General features: G+C 40.9%; 2 protein-coding genes across 16 annotated transcripts in view; one reads left to right on the top strand and one right to left on the bottom strand.

Annotated features, from left to right (window-relative positions):
- The window catches only part of NAV2 (neuron navigator 2), a 660409-nt gene that overhangs the window by 529252 nt on the left and 109854 nt on the right, over positions 1-21303 (top strand). For all 9 annotated transcript variants that reach the window (XM_075129477.1, XM_075129476.1, XM_075129478.1 and 6 more), the window contains one exon: positions 207-596. In XM_075129477.1, coding sequence (XP_074985578.1) covers positions 207-596 — 390 coding nt within the window. The remainder of the gene's footprint in view (positions 1-206; positions 597-21303) is intronic.
- Positions 1-21303, bottom strand: part of LOC125638049 (uncharacterized) — a 52231-nt gene that overhangs the window by 23352 nt on the left and 7576 nt on the right. For 3 of the 7 annotated variants that reach the window (XR_012668920.1, XR_007357141.2, XR_007357140.2), the window contains exon 2: positions 11399-11554. Coding sequence is in view for 4 of the 7 variants with exons in the window: in XM_075129479.1 (XP_074985580.1) it covers positions 6497-7555 (1059 nt within the window). In the remaining 3 variants the exon portion in view is untranslated. Of the gene's footprint in view, positions 1-4230; positions 9271-11398; positions 11555-13155; positions 13308-21303 lie in introns of those variants that run through there. The other 4 variants (XM_075129480.1, XM_048853252.2, XM_075129479.1 and 1 more) reach the window with 3 other exon arrangements.

Below are 21303 nucleotides of genomic sequence, written 5' to 3'. Positions count from 1 at the left end.
TTATTTTTAAAGTAGTGTTGTTAAGGTGTGTAAAATACATGAAGAGATTTGTTTTAGGCAAATGCTGTTAAGTGTGTCAACTGCAGTTTATACCTTTGCTGCTATTTGGAAGTTGCATTCTTTTATGATGTATGCAGTAGCATGACCTGAAATCTAATGGTTCTATACCATGTCAGTGAAGACTAAATCAATTGGGTTTTTTTAAGCACATTGGAGACCACGTTTGACACCAATGTCACTACTGAAATAAGCGGTCGCAGTATTCTCAGCTTGACTGGAAGACCAACACCTTTATCGTGGAGACTTGGGCAGTCCAGCCCCCGCCTTCAGGCAGGTGATGCTCCATCAATGGGAAATGGGTATCCTCCAAGAGCCAATGCCAGCCGCTTCATCAACGCTGAGTCTGGGCGTTATATGTATTCAGCGCCTTTGAGGAGACAGCTAGCATCCCGTGGTAGTAACGTTTGTCACATGGACATCTCAGAGAAGGGCGGTGATGAAATAGATCTTGAAAGCATCAGCATGGATGCCACAGGCTATATGAGTGATGGCGATGTTCTGGGCAAGAATATAAGGACTGATGACATTACGAGTGGGTAAGTAAAAGTAATTTGGCTCTTCGTGCATAATGGAACTGTGCATTTTTCAGTCTTATACTGTTGCTTTAAATTGATCCATTTAAATGGCTACTTAAAGGTAGCAAAGGGATTGTGCCCATTTTTAATGGGAATATGGAGAGCAAGCTCTCAGCCATACTTGAATGAGTGGTGGCTAGAGTCTTACTCATGCTATCACTATCTTCCTTTCACACTTAAATCAGAAGTTTCTGTGATTAGTTCTGAATCTCTTGAATCTGCCAGCCTGACCTAGAACTCTTATAGGAAGAGCCTTTCCCACGGAATCTTGGCACCTAAGGTCTGGACAGAATCTCAAATTGTTAGACGTGTTTGAAAATGGTGGGGGGTAAAATCCCAACTTTTTTCAAACTTCGACAAAATTTCCGTTTGAGTTGTAATCAAAATGTCAGGTGAGGAAAAAGAAAGGATTTGTATTTTAAGTGAATTAGTCACATATTTCTAGTAAATGTCGCAAAGTGTGTATGTAGCACAGGTTCTTCTCTCTGGCGCTATTTTCAGGAAAGCATTCGTATACAGCAAATCATTTAATCGTGTGCTTAATTCTTCTTGAAGTCAGTGGGATTTTGGCACATGATTAAAGTTAAGCAGGTTTTAGTGTGTTCCTGAAAAAGAACATACTCATGGGCTGCTTAAATGCTTTCCTGAATTAGGGTCAATGGTTGTCAGATGTTTGCTGCAGTATTCAGTGTCCCCACAAGATGGTGAAATTGTGGCATTTTTTACATTGCAACTGAAAGTATTTGCTGTCTGTGGATCCCAGTGATTTCTCTGAACTTGCAGTAGAACATCCATGTGTTTTCAGATCACCAAAGGGATGTGTTTTTTATATTTCAGTGGATGGGGAAAAAATTAGTATGCAAGATGCAACTTAAGGAACAAGTTGTTGATGAAAATGCAGAAATTCTAAATGATGGACAATTTTTAAACTTTGCAAGATTTTATGTCAATATTTTAGCATTTCTTTGGCTGGGAAACTCATTTTTATGTAAATACATCAGCATTTGATTTATGTTATAAAACTCATGATCATTGATGTGAACATGATAATTTTTCTATACCTAGTCTTTTCCTTTTTTGGCAACATTACATCCTTTTTTAAAATCTTTAACAGTTTAGTATTGTTTATAGTAGCAATGGCTTTGTCACAAGATTTGGAGCCTCTTACTGAAACAGAAAGCTAGAATCCAGCTGTTTGTTTGCCAATATGCAACCATTATTATGAAACAAGATTCAGCAAATTTAACCACAGAGGACCCTGGAAACCTCCAATTCACTCTGTTCTATCAGAGAGTTTGGAAGTTTTACTTACATTTTCTTTTTTCCTTTAGGGATCATATACTAAAGAATCCAATGGGAAAGCTATTTGGAGAAGTAGTAAATTCTCTATTTTATGTAAGGAACTTTTAGTTGCTAGTATACAAAGACCCTAAAATCACCCATGTTTACACAAAATAAAGCAGCTTATACCTTTGTTTTGCAGTGTTTATTGTGCTAAAAGTTATCACTCTTTCCTCAAGACAAACAACCTTCACCCCAAACTGGATTTGTAAAATTGACGAGAAGAGGAAGAAAATGATTTTGACTATTGCTGGGGTCATTATAAAAGACCCTAGTGCAAGATCTGTGTGGGTTCTAGACAGTGAATGTAATTTGAAGGGAAGGGCTGGTTTTAGCTATATAACTGAGAGAAGTTTATTCTCATATGGTAAAATACCCCTGTGTAGCGGGAAGACCGACGTCGCCGCCTTAGTCCTACTTGGGCCCTATTTTGAGAATTTAATTGGTGCATGGGTCTAGTGCTGGCCCTCTGAACATCTCATCTGTAGCAAGTCATGGATTATGATAGGAGTGGACAGTAACAAGTTTAAGGCAAAAACATCTATTCTCTCAGGTTATGCCTGCTGAACAGTAGGGTAGGCCTGTCCAGTGAAAAAGAATGACCTTGGTAGAACTGTGGTTTTCTCTGTCTTTACACCTTTTTCACAATATAAATGAGCCTGTCTGCAGAGAGCTGTCATGGTTTTCTCTGTCTTTACACCTTTTTCACAATACAAATGAGCCTGTCTGCAGGGAGCTGGCATGTGTTCTGGACCATGAGTATAAGGCTACTGTGTGTGGCTCCATCTAATGTTTTGCTCAGGAAGTTCATTTCTTTTATCTGAACTAAAAATTGTCCTCAGCAGAATCATAAGCTGATATTTCCAGCTTCAATACCTCACATTCTAAAAGTTCATCTTACAAACAAGGATGTATTTATGAAAGGGAAAAAAAAAGGGGGGGGGTTGTTTACGGTCCTGGATGTACATTTCCAGAGACACTAGTGACTGTAGAGATCTCCACATATCATTTGTTACTTTGTACTAACTGGTCACCCTGCACTATATAGTAGTGAACCTGCTGAAATTCAAAAATATAACACTAGCCTTTAAAATATTGAATAACAATCTAGAATGGAGCTCACAATGCAATACACATAAAATAATACAATAGATTAAAATTTACCAAGCATTTCTCTCATTTCAGGTATCTCAATATAATAAGTACCAGTGGTAGCATGGCTGCATAGGCCAGTAGAGCAGCCATTAAGTACTCAGTAAGAGCTCACCTGTTGTATGGATATTAGGGAGACAGACTGTGAGACAGGACTCTTATCTGCTACAATTTTTCAAAAGGACTGTGGGATCATTGCCTTTCACTCGGACAGCCAACCAAAGACTGGTAGAAAGGACCTCAGTTTCAAGCATAGGATCAGAAGCATGGCTGTATATAAATGGCATTTTCCTTTCTAACGTATATGTGTCCTTAATGTAGTGAATCATGTATGCTGCCCTTGCTGACTAAAATATGTTTTTATTTATGTGAGCACTGCAGAGCCAAAATAGGTATGGGAGAGTGAACTGGACTCTTTTCTGGGCCACGTATCATTATTTTAATGGTGAACTAAGTTCCAATGGCAGAATCTTTATTATTGGTGATGTCAGAGCCAGAAAGACCAGGTTCACTTTGAGATAATTTATCAAGTTTGAGGTTTGAGCAGTTGGGGGAAAAAACCCTACCATATTTACTTATAAATGTGTGCACATTTGAAGTTTGAGCAGTCAGAGAGACAATGCAGTACCACAGAATGCTGACTTTGGAGACACTCTTTAGAATATAATCGCATGGGAAGGTTTCATTAGAAGGGAGGCAATCCTCCAATACTGCATTGAAATTACAGCATTGGATATGATCCCAGGACCAACTGGGGGACTTGAACCTTCTGTCTTTGAGGCGAGGGTGTTACCCTCAGTGAACCCTACTGACACCTAATAATGCTGGATTGCTGTCTTCGGTAAGAAAAGATTGTTTTGTAACCTCAGTGTCATGAGTCATCTTCCCTGATGTGAGTTATTCACAACAACAGAAAATGGGTTAGCAGTGTATCTCAGTGGGACAAGGGTAATATAGGATTTAGAAGTGAGAGAGCTTGCTTGTAAAGACAGCATTGATGTGGTTTGCTGCACAATGGTTCTTTAAGATAAACTGGAGGACAAATAAGCCCAATATTTTCCTAAGTTATGCTACAGAATGTGGAAAACAGCACAAAAAGGCATTTATAGCATGAATAGCCCTTTATTAGTTGGTATACATTTCACTTTGTCATTTTCAAAATTGCTGCAATGCTGTAGTTTGAAAAACCTTGGATCTGTGTTTTTATTGGCAAACTGATAGGAAAGGAAGCCAAAATATTTGTTACAGCCAAAATAAATCATTTTAGCCCTTGGTTCCTGAGGCTTTCTTTTAAATGCACCAGGTCATGGGAAGTTCCATTTTTCCTGCCTTCCAGTTCTGGTCAAGAAGGGTTCTGGCAGAAATTAGTATTGATTTCATAAGGTTAGAAAGAGTGCCATTCCTTATGGCCTGATCCAGCAGAAAAATATCTGTGGTCTCCCAAACCTTTGCTAACCTAGGAAGACCACAGGTGCTGGATCTGCAGCAGGCTGACCCATCCAGGTGAGAAATTGACTTCTCCTGGAAACCAAAAAGTTGACAAAACAAAGCAGCAGTGGAGAACTTGAATTTTCCTGAAGCGGGGAGCAAACAAGATTCTGTATCACACTCCTCGGTTATTAACTCCTATTGGCTGTGTAGCTCCAGGCTTTTTTACAGGCCTTGATGTGAAATAATTTGTTCCCCCTCAGTGGGCTTGGAATCATGTAACCTATCTACTTCAAAACCAAAGCAGTAATTTTAGGGAGACTTTTAACTTCTCCCAGAGCTGAAGAGTGCTATTAACTGGAAAGGGCTTGTGACCTGATGTGAGGATCCACAAGTCTTGAACCCAGATCTGCGAGCAGCATTGGCATCCCAGCCACCATCTGGCAGTTTGCTAGTGACTGGTGAGTGATGTGGCACTGCCCAGGAAAGTCCTGATTGTACAAGCACCCAGTCCCACCAATTGGTCCGGCTGCACTATTTAAGCCAGAAGGAGACACCGGAAGTTGTCTGTGCATCTGAGTGAATTCTGTCTGGCTGATACATAGGCCCCTGCCTTCTTGCCTGACTCCTGAGCTCTGCTTTCCTGACTTGTCCCTGATTCCTACTTCCCTGCCTGTTGCTGGTTCTTGCCTTCTCATCTTGTTCCTCATCCCTGCCCTGGTCTCTGGCTCTGACCCTTGGCTCGACTCCTGATTCTCACTCCAGCCCTGATCCTTGACTTAACTTCTGGCTCTGAGCTTTGGCATGACTCTGACTCCTGCTCTAGCCGTCTGAGTCCTGGTTGTGACATCCCCATCCTCCCCTTGATTTTGGTTTAATTGTCAAGAAAGGGCAATTTACCCCAATCTCCCTTTTGCTAGGATGTTCATTTTCCTTCCATTTATGTATGTATGAATTTATTTGTGTGTTTGTACACATGCGCACACGTATTGGGGGGTGATCCCTCTTTGTTTATTTGAGGCTTTGTGGTCTCTAATAATCTTCCTACAAGGATTGTAAAGTGAGGATGTAGAGCTGAAGTGGAGGGAGATTCAAAGGGAGAGCAGGTAGGAGCAGTTTGGGAATTCAGGCTTTCTCGTGGCCTGCTGTCACCAGAATTAAACAGGGCCACAGATGCGGAATTGGGAATGACATTTTAGCTGGCAGATTGTCTATCTTGTGCCGGGTCCTTGGAAGAGATGTATCCACATAAACTACATAGGCCAAAGCAATCACTGAAGCAGAGTTTTATCAAAGCTGAATTTTAATACCCTGTGCCTATAGTACAGCAGATAAGAGTGCCTTACTAGAGAAGTGAGTGAGAGGATGGATTTGCTTATGTGTTGCCTAACAAGAACAAGATTTTTATAAAAAGAAAAGGAGGACTTGTGGCACCTTAGAGACTAACAAATTTATTTGAGCATAAGCTTTCGTGAGCTACAGCCCACTTCATCGGATGCATTCAATGGAAAATACAGTGGGGAGATTTATATACACAGAGAACATGAAACAATGGGTGTTACCATACACACTGTAATGAGAGTGATCACTTAAGGTGAGCTATTACCAGCAGGAGAGCGGGGCGGGCGGGGGGGAGATTTTGTAGTGATAATCAAGATGGGCCATTTCCAGCAGTTGACAAGAACGTCTGAGGAACAGCGGGGGTGGGGGAAGATAAACATGGGGTAATAGTTTTACTTTGTGTAATGACACATCCACTCCCAGTCTTTATTCAAGCCTAAGTTAATTGTATACAGTTTGCAAATTAATTCCAATTCAGCAGTCTCTCCTTGGAGTCTGTTTTGGAAAGTTTTTTGTTGAAGAATTGCCACTTTTAGGTCTGTAATCGAGTGACCAAAGAGATTGAAGTGTTCTCTGAATGGTTTTTGAATGTTATAATTCTAGATGTCTGATTTGTGTCCATTTATTCTTTTACGTAGAGACTGTCCAGTTTGACCAATGTACATGACGGAGGGGCATTGCTGGCACATGATGGCATATATCACATTGGTAGATGTGCAGGTGAATGAGCCTCTGATGTGATTAGGCCCTATGATGGTGTCTCTTGAATAGATATGTGGACACAGTTGGCAACGGGCTTTGTTGCAAGGATAGGTTCCTGGGTTAGTGGTTCTGTTGTGTGGTATGTGGTTGCTGGTGAGTATTTGCTTCAGTTTGGGGAGCTGTCTGTAAGCAAGGACTGGCCTGTGTCCCAAGATCTGTGAGAGTGATGGGTCGTCCTTCAGGATAGGTTGTAGATCCTTGATGATGCGTTGGAGAGGTTTTAGTTGGGGGCTGAAGGTGGTGGCTAGTGGTGTTCTGTTATTTTCTTTTTTGGGCCTGTCCTGTAGTAGGTAGCTTCTGGGTACTCTTCTGGCTCTGTCAGTCTGTTTCTTCACTTCAGCAGGTGGGTATTGTAGTTGTAAGAATGCTTGATAGAGATCTTGTAGGTGTTTATCTCTGTCTGAGGGGTTGGAGCAAATGTGGTTGTATCGTAGAGCTTGGCTGTAGACAATGGATCGTGTGGTGTGGTCTGGATGAAAGCTGGAGGCTAGTCGGTAAGTATAGCGGTCAGTAGGTTTCCGGCATAGGGTGGTGTTTATGTGACCATCGCTTATTAGCACCATAGTGTCCAGGAAATGGATCTCTTGCGTGGACTGGTCCAGGCTGAGGTTGATGGTGGGATGGAAATTGTTGAAATCATGGTGGAATTCCTCAAGGGCTTCTTTTCCATGGGTCCAGATGATGAAGATGTCATCAATGTAGCGCAAGTAGAGTAGGGGCATTAGGGGATGAGAGCTGAGGAAGCGTTGTTCTAAGTCAGCCATAAAAATGTTGGCATATTTTGGGGCCATGCGGGTACCCATGGCAGTGCCACTGATTTGAAGGTATACATTGTCCCCAAATGTGAAATAGTTATGGGTGAGGACAAAGTCACAAAGTGATGGCTTGTAGTCCATCTTTGTGTGGAATGTTGGTGTAGAAGGCTTCTACATCCATAGTGGCCAGGATGGTGTTTTCAGGAAGATCACCGATGGATTGTAGTTTCCTCAGGAAGTCAGTGGTGTCTCGAAGATAGCTGGGAGTGCTGGTAGTGTAGGGCCTGAGGAGGGAGTCTACATAGCCAGACAATCCTGCTGTCAGGATGCCAATGCCTGAGATGATGGGGCGTCCAGGATTTCCAGATTTATGGATCTTGGGTAGCAGATAGAATACCCCAGGTCGGGGTTCCAGCGGTGTGTCTGTGCGGATTTGTTCTTGTGCTTTTTCAGGGAGTTTCTTGAGCAGATGGTGTAGTTTCTTTTGGTAACCCTCAGTGGGATCAGAGGGTAATGGCTTGTAGAAAGTGGTGTTGTAGAGCTTCCTAGCAGCCTCTTGTTCATGTTCCTACCTATTCATGATGACGACAGCACCTTCTTTGTCAGCCTTTTTGATTATGATGTCAGAGTTGTTTCTGAGGCTGTGGATGGCATTGTGTTCTGCACGGCTGAGGTTATGGGGCAAATGATGCTGCTTTTCCACAATTTCAGCACGTGCACGTCGCCGAAAGCACTCTATGTAGAAGGCCAGTCAGTTGTTTCAACCTTCAGGAGGAGTCCACCCAGAATCCTTCTTTTTGTAATCTTGGTAGGAAGGTCTCTGTGGGTTAGTATGTTGTTCAGAGGTGTGTTAGAAATATTCCTTGAGTCGGAGACGTCGAAAATAGGATTCTAGGTCACCACAGAACTGTATCATGTTCATGGGGGTGGAGGGGCAGAAGGAGAGGCCCCGATATAGGACAGATTCTTCTGCTGGGCTAAGAGTATAGTTGGATAGATTAACAATATTGCTGGGTGGGTTAAGGGAACCACTGTTGTGGCCCCTTGTGGCATGTAGTAGTTTAGATAGTTTAGTGTCCTTTTTCTTTTATAGAGAAGCAAAGTGTGTGTTGTAAATGGCTTGTCTAGTTTTTGTAAAGTCCAGCCACGAGGAAGTTTGTGTGGAAGGTTGTTTTCTTATGAGAGTATCCAGTTTTGAGAGCTCATTCTTAATCTTTCCCTGTTTGCTGTAGACGATGTTGATCAGGTGGTTCTGCAGTTTCTTTGAGAGCATGTGGCACAAGCTGTCAGCATAGCCTGTGTGATATATAGATTGTAATGGATTTTTTACCTTCAGTCCTTTTGGTATGATGTCCATCTGTTTGCATTTGGAAAGGAAGATGATGTCTGTCTGTATCTGTATGAGTGTTTCATGAAGTTGATAGATTTCCACTCCATATGGCTAAATTCAGTGCATTGCATAATGACAGGTTTCAGAGTAGCAGCTGTGTTAGTCTGTATTCACAAAAAGAAAAGGAGTACTTGTGGCACCATAGAGACTAACAAATTTATTTGAGCATAAGCTTTTGTGAGCTACAGCCCACTTCATCGGATGCATTCAGTGGAAAATACAGTGAGGAGATTTATATACATAGAGAACATGAAACAATGGGTGTTACCATACACACTGTAATGAGAGTGATCACTTAAGGTGAGCTATTACCAGCAGGAGAGCTCTGATGCCTCGATTGATTGATATTGCAATATGCTCTCATTGCCTATCTAGTTATTGTCTGGAAGGCATCTTAGATTCTGAATTTATTTTCCATTTGCACGTGGTTTGTCAGTCCTTCATTAGGGTCAAGGTGAGCACATTTCTGGGAGAAGAAAAAGAAGGGCTTATATATTTCACAACCTAAGAAAAAAGTTCTTGCTAATAATGGTTGCTTTCTTAGCTATTCTCAGTAAAAATGATTGCTGCTACAGATAATGAGTGGCTAACAAGAAGTAAGGAGAGGTGAAGTTGGTGAAGATTAAAATAAGAACCTATTTGACTTGCACATTATTTGAAGTTCAGTTGTTTCTTTTTCCTCAGTATTTTTCACTGTTTATGTAGCTGTGTAATTCTCATTTTCCGATGGCACTAAAAGCATAGGTATTGCCATTTAGCATGAGAAGCCTATTCCAGGACTGTATGATTTAAGAAGATCTACATTCAAACTTTTTGTTGTGTATCCATTCTGCAACTCTGAACCTTTTGCTTTCTACATCTCAGTATGTGTACATGCTGCTTCAAATGACTCCCTGAATTAGAATACTAAGCCCTGCTCTACATTACAAATTTATGTCGATATTACTACTTACTTACTATTTTCCATACCCCTGAGCAACACTGTTATACTGACCTAGGCCGTGGCATATACCATGCTATGTCAAGCCCTAAGCCTTAAAATTCACTTTGTCTGAAAAAAACCATCAGTGCTGAATTGGCCGTAGCAAAAATCCCATCACTCTTCCAGTAAATTTAATAACCAAAAGCCTGTGCTCTAAAGGGCCAATCCAAATGCCCCTGAAATCAATATTAGTCTTTCCTTTGACTTTGGGGGCCCTAAGGTGGAATTGTCCTCTGGGGCACACCGAACATTTTGGTTCTGGTTTGTGCCATATCTAAGGGCATGGCTACACTTGCAGATATAGTGCACTTTGAGTTAAACCAGCCTTCAGAGAGCGCAGTAGGGAAAGCGCTGCAGTCTGTCCACATTGACAGCTTCAAGCACACTGGCGTGGCCACATTTGTGGCACTTGCAGCAGCATTGGGAGCGATGCATTATGGGCAGCTATCCCAGCATGCAAGTGACTGCAACGTGCTTTTCAAACGGGGGTGGGGTGGGGTGGAGTGTGACAAGGGAGTGTGTTGTGTGTATGTGGGGGAAGAGAGAGATGGTTTTTGGGGGGCTCAGAGCATGTCAGCATGCTGTCTTATAAGTTCAGACAGCAGCAGACCCCTCACCCCCCCACGTCTCTCTCTCACACACAGCATTCCACACTAATGGCTTGCTTCGTCTCGGAGCAGATAAGCTGCCGGCTGTCAGAAATGGAGCTTTCAAAGGGCATATCCGCATTTCTGCAGCGATTCAAAATCAATGACAAGAGTGGCCACTTGACTTAAGGGGATTATGGGACGTTTCCGGAGGCTGATCAGAGTGCAGTAATGCAACATCTCGTTCACACTGCCACCATGGCACTCCAGCGGGGATGCAGCAAACATTATTCCACTTGCTGAGGTGGAGTACCAGCCGCGCTGTAGCCAGGGAGTCAGAGTGCTCTACGTGCCTTGCCAGTGTGAATGGGTAGTGAGCTAGTGCGCCCGGGGCTCCTTTATTGCGCAAGTGTAGTTGTGCCCTATGTAAACTATGAAAGTACTCAGGGATGGGATCATGTCTTTCTTTGGGTCTTTTACAGAGCTGAGCCCACTGCTGCCACTCAACAAATAATGAATAATGATGATAAGAAGATGGAGTATAAGCCATCAAAGTCCTGCATCCAAACACTCCTCATCTTTGGAGTGTTTAAAATACAGATATGGATCAAGGCCCAAATTCTGAAGCATGGGCCAAATTGCAATGTTATGGCCCATTCAGTGCAATATGAACTTTGTAACAGTTCTCCTATCCATGCTCTGTACCTTGATTGATTCAAATTAATTTCAGTGGTTTGGTCATTTCATTAGGCACTGCAGTTTAGCATGCATGATAGGACTTGATCTAAGTATGAATAATGAATGAAGTTGAAAACTACAGATACAATATATGGCTGCAATACTCCAACATGACGAAAAATCATTAGAATTTAGTTTATTTTATATTTTCTCTTTCTCTGAATGTGCTATTTGTTCGAACTTCTTTCTGGCTTGCTGGAACAGGTTTCTTACATTTTGATCCTTTTAATACTGCCGCACAGTAAATACTGTGAGGGTAGGTAGTTAATTGATTTCTTTATTTTTACCTGTGCTAGCCCAAGAAATTCTAAGTAGACTCAGAACAACTCAGCCCGCTATCAGTGACCTTTATGAAATGGCGTTAGGAAATTCTGACTTCTGACTCCTCAGAGAACTGTCGAGATATCCAGCTTTGGATGTAGGGAATTGCGGCTGTCCCCATGCTGTAAAAATGAAAAGACAAAAATAAGGTAATATTCAAATATAAAGTAAATCACATCCTGAGAGCCATGCCGAAAAAGAAAATAAATCAAATATTACATAAAAAAGCTATTCTGAGAGTGTTAATATTACCCATTTAAGCACGCAAGTCAGCAATTGTCAAAGTTAATGTTTCACACTCAGCATTAATTCTGTCTCTTGTGAATAGCAGCACAGGTTTTAATCAGTTATGACAAACTGCTTCACACGTGATACAATTGGATATCACAGAGCTTTTCCTGCAATGCTAGGGCTCAGTCCCAGAGGCTTGAAGGCATAGTGCTTACCAACAATAGAGCCTTAGGATACCACGACTCTGCAAAGGAAAACCTGCAGCATTAAGACAGGTTTCAGAGTAGCAGCCGTGTTAGTCTGTATCCACAAAAAGAAAAGGAGGACTTGTGGCACCTTAGAGACTAACCAATTTATTTAAGCATAAGCTTTTGTGAGCTACAGCTCACTTCATCGGATGCATCTAAGCAGTAAGTTTCACAATCTGGGTCAATTGACTTGGGCTTGCAGAGCTTGGGCTGCAGGGCTAAAAATAGCAGTGTAAACATTCCTGCTAGGGCTGCAGACTGGGTTCTGAGACCTCCTTGCTGGGTTTCAGAGTCTAGGCTCCAGCCCAAGCCTGAATGTCTACACTGCCATTGTTAGCCCTGCAACTCAAGTCCCATGAGCCCACGTCAAGTGACCTGGGCTCTGACGCTCGGTGCGGTGATGCAGGTTTTTGGTTTTTTGGTTTTTTGCAGTATAGACCTATCCTTAGAAATCAATGGGACTACACATTTTAAGAAGTACTACACCAAGTCATAAATGTTTGCAGGATCCAGACCCTTAAATAACTTAGTTGGAGTTACTCGACTGCACAACAGTCAGGAGTAGGAATGTTTTAGCCAGTGACAGCCAGAAAATCCCTTATCATTATGGGAGAGGGGGAAGAAGCTCACTGGATAACACTGTGGCACCTGGCTTCCAACACCCATGTGGGCTTTCTGCTTCTTCTCTCTCTGGTCCCTGGTCAGAGTGAAGGAGTGGGGAGAGCAAGGGGGAGGATGTCTTGATCTCTCCCAGTTACCCTCAGATTGGCACTGTGCCATAAAACAGAGTCTCAGGGTTTCTCCAACACCCACCCACACCAACTCTCCCAGGAACCTCCAGCCCCTCAGCAATTCCTCTTTGAGACTTGCCCATACCAACTCCCTCCAATATTCTGGAACCCAATGGCTTTGCCAGGACCTTTGGCTGTGCTAGCAAGCCCATAAACCAGGGCCTTCAGCTCCCTTCCCAAGCCTCATTTGATTCTGGCTGGTTTGGGAAATAGTTTCCTACCTGCCCAGCAGGTTCCTGGGGGCAGGGAAAAATCAATTAGTTTGTTCTCAGAATTGAGAAAAGTCACATATGGAGCTGCACAAAATTTGTCAGGTGGGAGCACATCATCTAATTTCCAGGCTCCTCTTCTCAGACGGCTACTCAGCAGCATCCAGAAGAGAGAGAGAGCCAGTGTGTTGCTGTGCTGAATGGGAGCCCTGAACAGCTGCTCTCCGTGCCAATGCCTGCTTACTTAGCCACAGTTGGGAGTTGAAGAGTCTGGAGTCCCCCGCCTCCAACAAATGCCATGGTTGCTCTCATCAGCCAATGAAGGAGTTGTATTGATGGATTTATATAAGGAGGCGAGAGAATGGAATAGTTGTTTGTTTTGTTCCCAGGGTCAGGCTGCAATGTATAAGGAACAGTATTTTAACCAGGGAGTGTCACATTTATCGTCAACTGAGGTGAAATTTTTGTGTATGGATTCTGATGGCACATCACTGTTGTGAAAGAATGAAGGGAAGAGGTGATGCTGCTGGGATCTCAGTGTGATATTTTGGCTAGACTGTGTATAACAACCCTGATTCTTAGATTTTTAGATCACCCACTTTACTGCAAACAGTGGGGAATCCTTCCTCTCACACTCCTGCATCCTGTGTCACCTTCCCAAATCCAGCTCACTCCACCCTTGCAGCTCCCCCACAACTGGGCTTCTTCCCCACCACCCTATAAGGACTGAGAGAGCTATCCGCTGTAGTGTTTAAGTGTTGAAAAGGTGAAGGGAAGTGGAAAGTGATAATCAGCTGCAAACGTGAATGAAGCCACACCAGAATGGAAAAACAGAATGGGCAAAAAGAACAGAAAAGAGCTCAATTGTGATTCATGGTGGGTCACCTCTGGGTCACTTTCATGAACTGAGATCTATAACATCAAATGACATTTGCTATTGTGGGCTGCTGTTTGGTGCAAGAAGAAAATGAAAGGCAATTAGCCTCCACCTTCCTTCCTTTTCTTTTTTGGATCTGTAATAAACCCCTATCTACATACACATGTAGACACCAGAGCAGGAATTGAACTGAGGGCTTTCTGCACCAAAAATACAGGTTTACCATTTGAGCTAAAGGACACCTCATTTAGCTGTAAGAAAGGAGAAGGCTGTAGGACCAGCCACAAGAGGGAGATGCAATCACATACACTAAACCAAAGGATTACAACTCCACATAATTTACAATTTAGATTGTCTGCATTGAAGAATTGGATATTAATGCAATTTGAAATGCAACTACTTGTGTCTTTCTAATTGTCTTTTCCCTGTTTTTGAAGAAACAGCACTGCCCTGATTTTTTTGTATATGTTTTTCTTCAAAAGTAGCTGGTTTTCCTGATAACATTAAAAGGGAGAGCTGGATAGTGGGTCAGTGTATTTAATCTTATCATTTATATTATAATGGCTTAGGTTTGAATAGTGCTTCAAAGATGAATACAGGGCAAACTCCTTCCCTGTGTAGCTTACAATTTAAAGCAGAATTGGCAAAGGGAGGCTGTATCAGTGTCTGAAATGATTGCCTAATGTCCAGTACGGGAACAGGATTTTGAACCAGGACAAGCATGTGCATTTTAATTTTTTTAAGATCCTCTGACCCCAAGAGAGGCCTGCAGAAATAGGGACAAGTGGACTCATTTTAATAAAGGCCCAGTACTACGTTAGTGTGACAATTATCAAAACTGCCACTAACTCTGGTTGTGCAGGATTGGACCCTAAATAGGCAACTGTGACTATAAAGCATACAGAACATATGACTCATATCTGAGTTCTAATCTAGTACAACAGTAAGCACCAAATCTCTTACAGGAGATGATGTGCTTGATACCCATTCTTCTAGCAAAGGGAAGATCTCTTTACTGTAGAATATCACCAGCACAGCTGTGGACTTTATAATAAAGTGTGAACCCAGGAGACCAGGCAAGCAGAAATATTTTTAGACCTCAGCTGAAGTGACCAAAAATTGTTACCATGTGAAGGCTGTTCAATGGTGTATGGGAAATGTGTCCCAGTTCTATTCCCAGTGGAGAAGTATCCTGGAGAAGTATGCATTTCACAGAAACCACCTCCCCATGTTAGTGCCTTTCCCAGCAGAAAGGGTCAAGATTAAATTGGCATGGAGAATGAGCCCTCCATGGGGGAGCTGCTGCTTCCATGCTAATGATATAAGTATATTGCATTTACCTGGTTTCTCAAACTAAGCTGTGAAATTCACTCATGAGATTTTATTAAAAGAAATTGCCTTTCTCACCTATCTATCTCCTTCTTCGCAACCCCAAACAATGATTGCTATTCCGGAGAATGCAAGGCATGGCTGGGGGCAGAGGGATTATTCCATACTCAGGGCTTGTTTCCCCCCACCCCCCAAAGTTCATCTGTATTGCGCAATCTAATTAGATGTAAAGTGCAGTGCACACTGGGTATGAGCTGATGTGAACCTGAAAGGAAATATTTGGATTACAAGTTGAGTATTTTGGCCTTGTGACAACAGGACCGTGCTGAAAAAGCTCAGGACCTGAGCCCACTCCTGAATGCCTTCGCTGAATTTTGAAATGTATGTGAATCAAAACTTGGAATTTAAACCAGAGACAAAACCCAAGCTGACCTTGCTTGGCTGGTTATTTATTTCTTTATTTTTTAATTTAAAGGCAGGCTTTGTGGGCTGGGTGCATGTTCCAGCCTTTGGCAAGAAAGATAAAATGCTGTGCTGATAGTTGGCAGTGGCAGGATGATGGTGGTCAGGAAAGATTGATTGGTGACAAGAATTTGGCAAAAAGTGAGAGACAAGCATATGATCCAATACCAGAATATTGTCAGAACAAAAAAGGCAAACCAAAATTATACTAAACTGAAAAGTTTCTGGTTAGCAGTGGTCCTTCAGTCAGTCGAGCAGCAGTAATGATCTTCAGTTTAGTCATATTTTAAGACAATTTCCTGGTTTCATCAACAAGCATATTTTGATCACATTTATCATACTTTGTAAGCAGTCGTAGAGATGTGCTGTTTACACACATCAAAGCTTTAATGTACTTTGTTCTTGTCTAACTAACCACATTGACTGGCTGTTGCGCACTGACACTTAGCAAGTAGTAATACCCATGACACTGTAAGTGAAGCCTAGAAGAGTAAATGTTTGTATTGCCTGATTGGAAACTTCGATATGACCTATCTTTTGGATTCACTATCCTGTTTGGAGTTTGATTTATTTGAGATGATGAATTTAATTTTATTACTGAGGCAAAAAAGTTCTTGGAATGTCAAGAGTGTATGTTGAAGCCTAGACTATCCCTTAGGCTGTATATACTCACAATTTGAGAATTCTGCTCTCCTGGCTATCTGTTTTGAAATTTAGCAGCAAAGTTGAATAAGTATGGGAGCTGTCAGATGTGTAGCCATAAGCATGTTGTTGGTGCTCTGTATACATGGGCAAGTACAGAGTGCATACAAAAGTCAAGTGACTTGGCCTGCTAAGTAAGACTTTGGTTGATCTGTGGTATAACTTGATCCTGTTTTCTGTATGTGCACTTAGGGAAGGGGAAAAAAATCACTTAGGCATCAGAAACATCCTAAAAATATTGAACTTGGAAGAATACACTACACCATACAAAGTTTCAGGGACACCTACGGGGTGTAGTTGGCAAACCAAGAGAACAAATCAAAGATCTAAATTGCCAAGGGAACTGAAAAACAGTTGAAACAGAGGAGAGCGGGGCACTTTTTTTCTTTTGCCTAGAAAGTACTATGAATTGTTTTGTTTCCATTTGTGCCATGCACTTTTAATACACTATTAAGGACACTTGTGTAAACAACACCTGTGCACAAGTGTGGAGAGGCACAAAGTGTGGAAAATTAATTGTTTTTCCTTGTTGTTGAGAAGTAAAAATACTGAGATGAGTCCTGAGGGATAATCCACAGAAGGTATGTGGATTAGCTCCTTATTATCAGTGCTTCATTGTCCAGTCGTTAAAAGTCTTCTCTTAGTTAAATCTAGTAAAGGCACTCTCTCCATTGCCTGTTGTTAACCTTGTTAAAGCATGGCTGTCAGATTCTCCTGAGGAACTGCAATTTACACATCTGCGTAAAAAGTGACAGTGTTTGGAGACCTCTGGTTGTTATTACTGAAATGCCAGAAAAGTTCCTGAACTATGTCATTTGAACTTTTGTTCAGCTGCCATTTTTAAGATATTTAAAGAGTGTTTGACATTGAATGTGCTAGGGATGCAGTAGTCTAATAAGGCAATTAATATATTGTCTTGTAAAGACAAGTAAAGAAATTAAAGAATACCAGAGAACTATGGGTAAGCATACTGGAGACACTCTATCACAAGGGAATAAGGAAACTTTCCCTGGGCTAATGGACACAGCGAGTATTGTGGACGAGTTGTGGTTAGTCTCAGGCTGGGTGAAGAGGAAAGAACATCTTCTTAGGTGTAAGAACCCGTTGCCACACACCAATAGCTGATGATTTGGGACACACACGGCAGTGAACTAGAGGGTAGGTCAACCTTCACAGCGTCAAAGAGGAACATATTTATGTAGTTGCTTATCAGGAGTTCTACGGGGAACATGAAGACCAAAATACGCATGAGAGAGAAAATCCTCCCTTAGGCTATTCTAGCATCCTGCATTTCTGCTTTGGAGGTACATCTGCTAGATTCCCTTAGTCAGCATAGTGGATAAGGCTTAATGTTCTTCCTCATCACTAAAAACACTAAATAGGCATATCACAATATATTATAAGGTTATTAAATACAACCCCTTGACACGGGCTAACACAAATCCCAGCTGCTATTACAGGTGCTTAAAAGTAGTGAATTGTGATGTATCAGGACATGACTAGATAAACGTTAGTGGTAGCATAGGCATTCAATTTCTTCTTGCCCTGCTTCACAATATCTTTCTTGTGAAGGCAAGAGTATGAGAGCCTATATTCCACCCCCTTGGACAGAGTGTTGTGAATTTGTTTCAGAGCCATTCATCTGTACAGCCCAACATACAGTCCAACCTGTTTTAAGTGACCAGTGATGGCATGACCAATGCTTAACAGAGGTAGACAGGTACTTAATAATAAGGTGTAGGATTGGCCCCTAAATTATAATAGGAAGCAGTTATGGCCAGTAGTAAGTGTTTGCAGAATTAGGCTCTTAATGATATTTGTGCTTCATAAGAACACTTCTGTAGGCCTGCCTTTTTTCTTAATTTCCCTAATATCTTTATATTAGGGAAAGGGGGTCTCATAGCCAGTTGGCGCCTCTGTTTCCCCTCCCCCGCAGCCAACCCATAGGAGACAGAAAAACCCACTTCCCCATTCCTCCATGCACAATATACTAGATGGAGCCCTCTGCAGCTCCCCCATTTGGCCCCAGTTTGGCGTTAGGGCATCACTCCTTTTAGTCCGACCAAATTTCCCCCTAACTGGGGGTGGGGCACCCACATTCTTTGATAGAATTTATGTATAATAGCACTCCAGCTGTAAAACTTTTAATTCTACAAGCTGTGCTACCTATTTGACAATGTTAACTAAAACTCCTGTCTATCTAATATTTAAGAAAACAATCCCATGGTGCCATTTTTTTTATAGAGCGAGGTGAGACTACATAACTTGTAGCTGTTATAAGATTTGAGTTCACATATTTTCTTTTTAGCACATTTTAGTTTTCCTTTAAAAAAAATCAGTAATAAAACCTGCACACATCCTTATCAAAGGTGTTGAGCACCTGCAGTTCCATTGACTTATATTGGGTGTATGGATGCTCAGCGCCTCTGAAAATCTGTCCATGAAAAGCTATTGTTTGTTCCAGCTGGCACAAGTACAGAGTTATTTGAATGTATCTGATTGCTGCACTTATATACAGAGGGTGAACTCCTGGCCTCATTGAAATCAAGAGGAGTTTTTCCATTGACCCAGGTTTCACCCAGATTCTTCATATTAAGATTAATTAGTGTATGTAGTGTGTATACACAGTATCATAATTTTCAACTAGTATCACATCTATTTTAACTTTAAAAAAATAATCTTGGAAATTAGTTTATTTTATTTAAAAGGATTAGTTATATGCCAGATGAGGATGATGATGACAAATGCAAACCTACATGCTACATTTTCAAAGTGTGTAACAGGTACACTCACAATAATGTTTCTGCATTTGAGATGCAAATTGGTCACTGAATGTGCAAACGAGTAGTTGCAATTAGCTGATTTGCATATGCAGGTATGAGTTTTTGCAACATGCCAGTAATATGCACATTTAATGATATGGGTTTAAATAATGAGAATGGTATCTTTTTTCTATCTTTTGTTTTTCTTCTGTGATTGGCTCACAACAAAATTTGCTCTTCCATTTTAAGGATTTTATGAGTTTCTGACCAACAGAATGGAAGACCTGATGTAAGCTATGCTATAGCAGTTCCGGAGGAACAGTTATAATTCTTATAAGCCTACTTGTTTATTAAATTTGGAGAAAAGCATTGTATCTTGTCTCTGTAGACACTGGAGAACTGAAAATAACCTTGTCCCTAGTTTTACTAGCTTAGCAACCTCTTTGTAAAACTCCCCACGGGGACTCTTCTGTTGTTCTTGAACAGGCCCAGTACAGACCTGTATAGCTAAATCACATCTAGTGCAGGGTTTTTCTTTTTTTTTTTTTAACCTTCCTGTCTCATGTAATTGTAGTAATTGAGTCTGGCTGCATAGTCAGCTAGGTTTGTTACCAGAGACATTGTGACAGAAATGATACAAAAGTGAGAAGACGGAGCCAGTGCTCTCTGCATCATGATTTTTTCCCTCTAATCCATGGACATATTACGAGTTTAAGGCTGGATTGACTGTTCTTTCTTCTTGTGAGCAAAAATATGCCCTAGTAAGACAAATCAGTAACTGGCTTTGGTACTTTTAAAACAGAGGAAGAGATCCTATATATATATAATTTTGGTGTTGTACCACGATTTCCTTTAGAGTGACAAAAGAATTGAGAGAATATAGCCATTTCAATTTACAAGTCAATAAGGTATGTTGAACTGCATGCCAAAGATATCAACTCTACCACTGTAGTTGTCGCATATTTATTTGATTATAGTGTTATTAAATTGTTGCACAAATACGTACAGATATAAAGCAAGAACAAAAATATCCTGTTTTCTTTGGACTTTATGAACTTCTTTGCATATTATTTTCCAGACAATTTTAAAAATCTAGTTCAATTGTTTAATGTATTTGTATTATTTATACCACTGTTAGTTGAAGAGTTATTCCAGAAGAAAAGAAATTGATCTATGTATTATCTTAAATCTTTGTATTAATGTGCCACGCCGTGTTGTTTTGGTATTGTTGGGGATTTTTTAGAAGATTGGGTATGAGATTATTGCATTTTTTTAAATTTACCAATTAAACAGAACATTGTTAAAATATCTCGCATTGATTTAGTGCAAATATTACACAATGTTTGTGTTTCTTGGGGACATGCTTTACTTGCTTTGGAGCATAACTGTTACACTCATTGAAATGAGTGAGAAGTTTAAAAAATATTGATATTTGACTTAAATTTTAAAAACAGTCTCAGATCATGATTCATAATATCAATAATGAAAAATATATTGAGGGTATTTAAAAAAACAACACAACATTTGGGATCGGGTGTCATCTGAGATGTGTTTCAGTTCTTCATTTCTCAAACTGCCAATATAAAGATGTGTTGCACTCACTGTCAGCAACTCCATTCATTTACTTTTTTTAAGCTATTAAGAAGAAATGCTTTCCTTTTTTAAGGCAGAAATGTCTTTTAACTATGTTACTATGAGGCAATAAATTCGTTCTGTAAGTTATTGATCTGTAAAGCTGGTTTCTAGATAAACATTCAGAGTATCTATGTCCTGAGGTTTTAAGTCCTGTTGTTCTTTATACCCCAGGACTATATAGATACTTTGAATTGTTTATCTAGAAACTAGCTTTGCAGATCACTAACTTACAAATGAATTTTTTGCCCTCTTATAGCATAGTTGAGAATGTTAAAAAACCCAATTAAAGTAATGAGATCATGAGTATAAAAATCTCAGTGAATATGTTTAAGGTTTATATTCTCATGCTATTTAAATACAGAGTATATGATGTTTTTGTTCATTTGTCCTACTATATAATTATATCTTTTACCAGCATATATATACAATTGTATAGGCTGTATGTGTACAAAATACACCTACACGGGGCATGTTAGTTAGGGGGTTCTGTCAACAGGAATGCTGTTCCAGGGGGCAGGAATTCCAAAAGAGAAGGTACTCTTGCTATCTCGACTTCATACTGCCCTGGGCCAACCCCAGTGAGAACACTCATGTCCCGTTAAGACCATAGCTAGATTATTGAAAG

Source organism: Caretta caretta, chromosome 6, assembly GCF_965140235.1.
Source record: "Caretta caretta isolate rCarCar2 chromosome 6, rCarCar1.hap1, whole genome shotgun sequence".
Taxonomy (NCBI): domain Eukaryota; kingdom Metazoa; phylum Chordata; order Testudines; family Cheloniidae; genus Caretta; species Caretta caretta.
This window is presented reverse-complemented; position numbering and strand designations above follow the sequence as displayed.